This window comes from Procambarus clarkii, chromosome 18 (assembly GCF_040958095.1).
Source record: "Procambarus clarkii isolate CNS0578487 chromosome 18, FALCON_Pclarkii_2.0, whole genome shotgun sequence".
NCBI classification, from domain to species: domain Eukaryota; kingdom Metazoa; phylum Arthropoda; class Malacostraca; order Decapoda; family Cambaridae; genus Procambarus; species Procambarus clarkii.
In genome coordinates this window covers 32362006-32368900 of record NC_091167.1, presented here as the reverse complement: position 1 = coordinate 32368900, position 6895 = coordinate 32362006, and the positions used below count along the sequence as shown (strand labels likewise).

General features: G+C 44.2%; 1 protein-coding gene across 1 annotated transcript; it reads left to right on the top strand.

Moving 5' to 3' along the window:
- The first annotated feature begins 1701 nt into the window (after window positions 1–1701).
- On the top strand, window positions 1702–2478 carry LOC138366060 (EF-hand calcium-binding domain-containing protein 5-like). Its single transcript, XM_069326788.1, has one exon. It carries the CDS (start codon window positions 1702–1704, stop codon window positions 2476–2478), a length of 777 nt encoding a protein of 258 aa, XP_069182889.1.
- Window positions 2479–6895: the final 4417 nt, after the last annotated feature.

Genomic DNA, 6895 nt, shown 5'->3' with positions numbered 1-6895 from the left:
CCAAGTACACATTTTACTGTTGCGTTAAACAGAGGCTACAGTTAAGGAATTGCGCCCAGTAAATCCTCCCCGGCCAGGATACGAACCCATGACATAGCGCTCGCGGAACGCCAGGCGAGTGTCTTACCACTACACCACGGGGACTGCTTTACACAAACAGTTACACAAACTGTTGCACAAATAAATAAATATATATTAGATACATTAATGAAATGTATCACAAAAATATATACATTATTAAGACATTCATGTCTCACTTGAGTAATTATATAATTAGAAATCTACGACAACATTTATATGAGTTGCTAGGCTTGGACGAGCCTAGCCTGAGGACGGGTTGGAGTCCAGCCCGTCCTCATAAACATCGTCCATAGGTTCGGTAATCCAGCTGCCAACCCCACTCTTTATGAGTGAAGAACACTTCTCCTACTATCCTTCCTTCTGGCCTCCTCCTCCTTCTCCTTCTGGCCTCCTCCTCTCTGGCCTCTTCTTCCTGACCCCCTCCTCCAGCCAATCCTTCAATCCCCATCTTTTTCAGCGATTAATCATGTGGTCATAAATTGAAGCGAAAAACGGATAATCAAGGCTGCGCATCTATCTTGGGCGGAGGGAACAGGCTGGGGTGATAGGGGAGAGCTGTGGGAGAGTGGTGTGTGGGGGAGAACTATATATAATGTTATATTATATATATATTATATATATATATATATATGTATATATATATATATATATATAAAATATATATAATATTATATATATATATATATATATATATATATATATATATATATATATATATATATATATGTGTGTGTGTGTGTGTGTGTGTGTGTGTGTGTGTGTGTGTGTGTGTGTGTGTGTGTGTGTGTGTGTGTGTGTGTGTGTGTTAACTCACCTATTATATACTCAACTATTTGTACCTGCAGGATCACCTAGTATATACTCCTAGTATATGTTATATATATATATATATATATATATATATATATATATATATATATATATATATATATATACAACATTACTAGAGAGGGAGATGTATAGCTCTTTATGCCCCCCGCCTCCTGGCAAACCTGGGGCACTAATTACTTCTCTCAATATTAAAGTTTTCATCATATTTCTTTTTAAAAGTTGTGGATGGAATTGGCTTCGACCTCTTCCCTCAGTGTATTACAGTCCCCTCCACCCGACCCAGGGAACGAGAACTTCTCAGACTCACCTGCATGACCTTTTTTTTTATTTATATAAATGTATTTATTTTACAATCCTTTTCCCGATGTTTTTTTCTAGAATCTTCCATGTCATGCATGTTAACGGCACTGATCTATAGTTTAGTGGTCCACATATGTTCCCTTTCTTGAATATTGGAATTACATTTGCCTTTTTCAAGATTTCCGGTAGCTCTTCTGTTGTTAGTGTGATGTTGAACACTATAGTTAATGGGTAACACAAACTCCCTTGGCGGATAGGCTCTGGGGCTCTGGGGCGGGGTTGGCCTAGCCTTTGAGGGGTTGGACTGTATATGTTGCTTGGTTTGGTGGGGCTGAGCAGTGGATGGGGGGGGGCTGATCGGGGTGGGGACCAACTCCGTTAATAATATCACAAGAAGATGTGGTAGCAAGATAGGTAGGAGTCACTGCGTTAGAGTAAGCAACCGGTGGCTGAAAAGGCGGGGACTAGAGCTGAAGCACGATATTGAAGATGAAAATTGATGAGTACAGGTTCAGGACCAGTCAGCACAAGTTCACGACCATCAACACAGGTTCAGAACCATCAACACAGGTTCAGAACCATCAACACAGGTTCACGACCATCAACACAGGTTCAGAACCATCAACACAGGTTCAGAACCATCAACACAGGTTCACGACCATCAACACAGGTTCACAACCATCAACACAGGTTCACAACCATCAACACAGGTTCAGAACCATCAACACAGGTTCACAACCATCAACACAGGTTCAGAACCATCAACACAGGTTCACAACCATCAACACAGGTTCACAACCATCAACACAGGTTCAGAACCATCAACACAGGTTCAGAACCATCAACACAGGTTCACAACCATCAACACAGGTTCAGAACCATCAACACAGGTTCAGAACCATCAACACAGGTTCACAACCATCAACACAGGTTCACAACCATCAACACAGGTTCACAACCATCAACACAGGTTCACAACCATCAACACAGGTTCACAACCATCAACACAGGTTCACAACCATCAACACAGGTTCACAACCATCAACACAGGTTCACAACCATCAACACAGGTTCACAACCATCAACACAGGTTCACAACCATCAACACAGGTTCACAACCATCAACACAGGTTCACAACCATCAACAGAGGTTCACAACCATCAACACAGGTTCACAACCATCAACACAGGTTCACAACCATCAACACAGGTTCACAACCATCAACACAGGTTCACAACCATCAACAAAAGTCCAGAATACTTTAACTGACACTTGTATACCATTTTATCTTGAGGTGCATTATCGGTAGTATAGTTCCGCCCACAACAGCAATCTGCTATCAACAGATAACGAAGCTCCGCTCTGTATGCAGATTTAACAAAAAAATGCATCAGGTATAATTGCCAGAGTTTGCTTTTAGTGAACATCCGGATCAAGTTTTGGTTTTTAATGTTGCTTTTATCCGGATTGCAATGACATTGTAAATGCATTTACATGTTGAATCACCTAATGTATACGATAACGATTATTTCATATATTTAAAAGCCAGCATATTACCGAGGTCACTTATTATTGAGGGAACATACCGCGTCTGTCAGCGAATTTTACCTGAATTTACCTCAATTTAGATGCTGTTTGACGTCAGTAGTTCGCAAATCAACAGTGATGTTTTTTTCGGCAATTCTTTAAACAAAATTATAATGGCACATATGCATTACTGAGCCTGACATCAGAGGGATACATAGTACGTGTCTGTGTCAGTCTGTCTGACAGGTGTCTGTCTGACAGGTGTCGAGACCGTCCCCTGGGTGTCTCAGAGCGTCGAGCAGGTGTTTGGACCTAGCCGTCACCATCTCCAGACGAGCGAAGCCTGGCTATGATGGCACCAGACTCGTGGCCTCCTCTCCCTCTAGGCTCATAAGGAGGCCTAGCCCCCTTGTGACTAGCCTAGCCCTTGTGACTAGCCTAGCCCCTTGTGACTAGCCTAGCCCCTTGTGACTAGCCTAGCCCCTTGTGACTAGCCTAGCCCCTTGTGACTAGCCTAGCCCCTTGTGATTAGCCTAGCACCTTGTGACTAGCCTACTCCCTTGTGACTAGCCTAGCCCTTTGTGACTAGCCTAGCCCCTTGTGACTAGCCTAGCCCCTTGTGACTAGCCTAGCCTCTTGTGACTAGCCTAGCCCCTTGTGACTAGCCTAGCCCCTTGTGACTAGCCTAGCACCTTGGCGCGCGCGTGTTAGTGTGTTCTGGGGGAGGGGAGGGTGGAGTAAATAAGATAGAGAGGTGTAAGTGAAAGAAAAGTTTAGGAAATGTGGAATTTAGAATGAGTTATAAAAGCAGGATGGCTGTCCGCCTTGCTGACACGACGAGTGTGTGTTTGGTAGGTAAGATAAGTTTGTTCTCCTTTGCGAGGGCGCTGTGAGTGTTTGTAAGGGTCGTCTCTTGTATATCAACATATACAGATATCGTGCCTATAGATGAGTACAGAGTAGCATTCACATATACACAGTTGTTTGTGTACATGTGTTGATGGTTTTTGTGAGTGTGTACCCATGCTCATGCCTGCCGGCTCGAGCATTAGCTCTTGGACTCCGCCTTTTTTGGACATTGGTGTGTGGCTAAAAATGACTCGAGTGTGTGTGTGTGTGTGTGTGGTGGAGACGGGAGGTTTTGGCGGGGTAAGTATGAAAGGGGGGGGGAGGGGTCGTCACCGCCCCCCATCCCCACAGATAGACACTCTGGGGTCTTGGCGGTGAGGCTCGCCTCCCTGAGAATTAATAATTCACGAGTACTAAGGGAGTCGTCCCCCTGTATCTCTATTTTATTCATAACAGGACCATCATGGGTACTTTATCCCATACATTATGTGTCCTGCGCATCTTCAGGTGTCAAAGGTCCCGCCTATGTTCATGTGTAACAGCGCAGTACACCTCGGCTACACGGTGAATCAGCAGGATCTAGTTCTAATTAATATTGCTTTTTGTATTATTATTTTCTACCACAGACGTGGCCACACATTTACAATGCTAACTAGCATATATACATTTTCTTCTGTCTTCCGTGGACAGGGTGAAAGATTTGTCAAACATACAGTTCAGAGATTTATTGAACAACCACAGAAGGTGATCGTAGTACTTTTAAAATGTTAGGCTAAGCTATAAATATTGCCTTGACAGGCTGAAAAAAAGGGGCTCAGTAATTAATGGTTAAAGTTTGGTTTCCTGTTCAATAATAATCACGTGAATTGTTTATTTCCATAGTAAATAACACGATGTACTCCTTTGTTTTAGCGAGCAATAAAAGGCATATATATGTATGTAAACTATAATTCTCTCTCGAGGTTGTTCATAGAGACCGCTGGCAGAAAACGCCTTGCTAATTACCCCCAAACTTACCATAGTTCCTCTCCTTCACACTTGCTCACTCATAACTTGCTGATTAAGTTCAAAGTTCTCGGTTCCTACCCCCACGGAGGAGGCAGCAGATGACTTAAACTTTACCCACTCCTTGACGGGTATAAGATCCGAGAACTGTGGTGGTGTGGGTCGCTGTGGGGGGTGTGTGTTGCTGTGGGGGGTGTGTGTTGCTGTGGGTGTGTGTGTTGCTGTGGGGAGCAGCCTAAAGAGTGCCCATACCTAGACAGGTAAATATATCATACACCCATATATACACACCTGTAAATACATTTACACCCACACATATACAAACATGCAAATGCATACACACATACATCCGTCCACATGTAGGTATATATGTACGCATTCACAGGTAAACAAAACCCTTATGCCTATGCAAAGTTGTTTGATAGAGTGATGATAGATTTTCATATAACGCTCATACCCCTTCAGTGTTAGTTTGGGCAACTCCGTCCGGGAGGAAGTGTGAAGCCTGGTGGACCAAACTCTCACAAGTCAAGCCTGGCCTCGGGCCGGAGTAGAAGAACTCCCAGAACCCCATCAACCAGGTAACCCTGGACGGCATCGCTCAACACTGACATCCAGCAGCCGGCTGTCCCGTGACCAGGAACATGTACATCAAGGGGTAACCTCGCTACTCGGTGTATATACAGAGAGAGAGAGATTACCTTAGACCTGCACTATGGACTATTTCCGGTCAGTAAGTATTCGTAGTTTCAAGAATAACCCCTCCAGGGGTTGATAGTCTTTAAGCCCAACGTCAAACCAATCGGGTGATATCTCGTCAACATAAATAACAACAATAGTCACTATAGCTTTTCATGATTAGTCTGTTGGAGACTCTTATTTCATCGGGACTCCAGGCGGCGAGGGATCACAGTCAGCACTCCGGTAGACAGGCCGCTGTGAGAGAGCTGGATAACCTGGCTTCCTGGACGACTAATGGAACACCTTGCCGGGGCGTGTCTCCTCCATCTGTCACTCTACATTGGCGCTCCTGGAACAGTAGCTATGTGGGTCGGTCTTCTCCGGTGTTCCTGGAACAATAGCTATGTGGGTCGGTCTTCTCCGGTGCTCCTGGAACAATAGCTATGTGGGTCGGTCTTCTCCGGTGCTCCTGGAACAATAGCTATGTGGGTCGGTCTTCTCTGGCGCTCCTGGAACAATAGCTATGTGGGTCGGTCTTCTCCGGTGTTCCTGGAACAATAGCTATAAGGGTCGGTCTTTTCTGGCGTATATAGTATCAATATATACTATACACTCAGAAATACACCTCTCGGCGTATATATCTTTCTGGTGTAGGGGCAAACTTCCCGTAGAGCTTGGTGCTAAGCTTAAGGTCTATCAACTATCGGAGGGTTACTAACACCCTCTGAGAGCTCACTACCAGCCTACAAATATACTGTACTTTTGACTACAACATGCGATGTAGTTGTATACATCCTAGTTTCAGGAATTGGTTTGGCGTTGGACTTTAAACTTACATTAACCGTTGGGGGGTTATCAAGGGTCATAACAACAACAACAGTTTCCTGACCAGCCAGTAAGTATACATCTTGAATATATTCCAGGTAAATCCTCATTCCTTTTTCCCTCAGAAAAGGGAGATTCCTCATATAGACGAATCTATCCTTTTATAGACACACATTGTACTTACAGCGATAAGCTCTATGTACCTCTCGATGTAATGTCCCAGTGTCATGAGTTTATCATGACACTGGGACATTATGACATTCATGCTGATGTACACTTGGGAGTGTACATCAGCATGAACACTTGGGAGTGTTCATGCTGTACACTTGGGAGTGTACATCAGCATGAAGGCTTGACAGGGCATCAGTTAGTGAGTGGTGAGTAAACACCCAATATGCCGCAAGGAGCGGCGGTGTTCCCGCCAACAGGCAACGTACTACCGGGCGTCGACTTTCTCCCTGACACGGGAACGACAAGTTAGATACGACCGGGTGCTGTACGATGACAACACTCACCCAGAGTCTTGACACGTGCACGAGTGTCAATTGTCTCTCACACACTCTCACGTTTCCAGGAGATAATATTTATACAACCTTTCCAAAACCAAATATTTCGCTTCGTAATACATCCTAACTCTGCTCTTGTTCAGGTGATAACCGGAAGGTGACTGTTTACACTGTGGTATGAAGTCTTTGGAAATGATATTTACTTATCTCCTAGGGACATGCAGTTTCGTATATCGTTCCCCAGCTGTACACTTAAAACTCTACATTAAGGTTTGTGGTTTGTGGTACG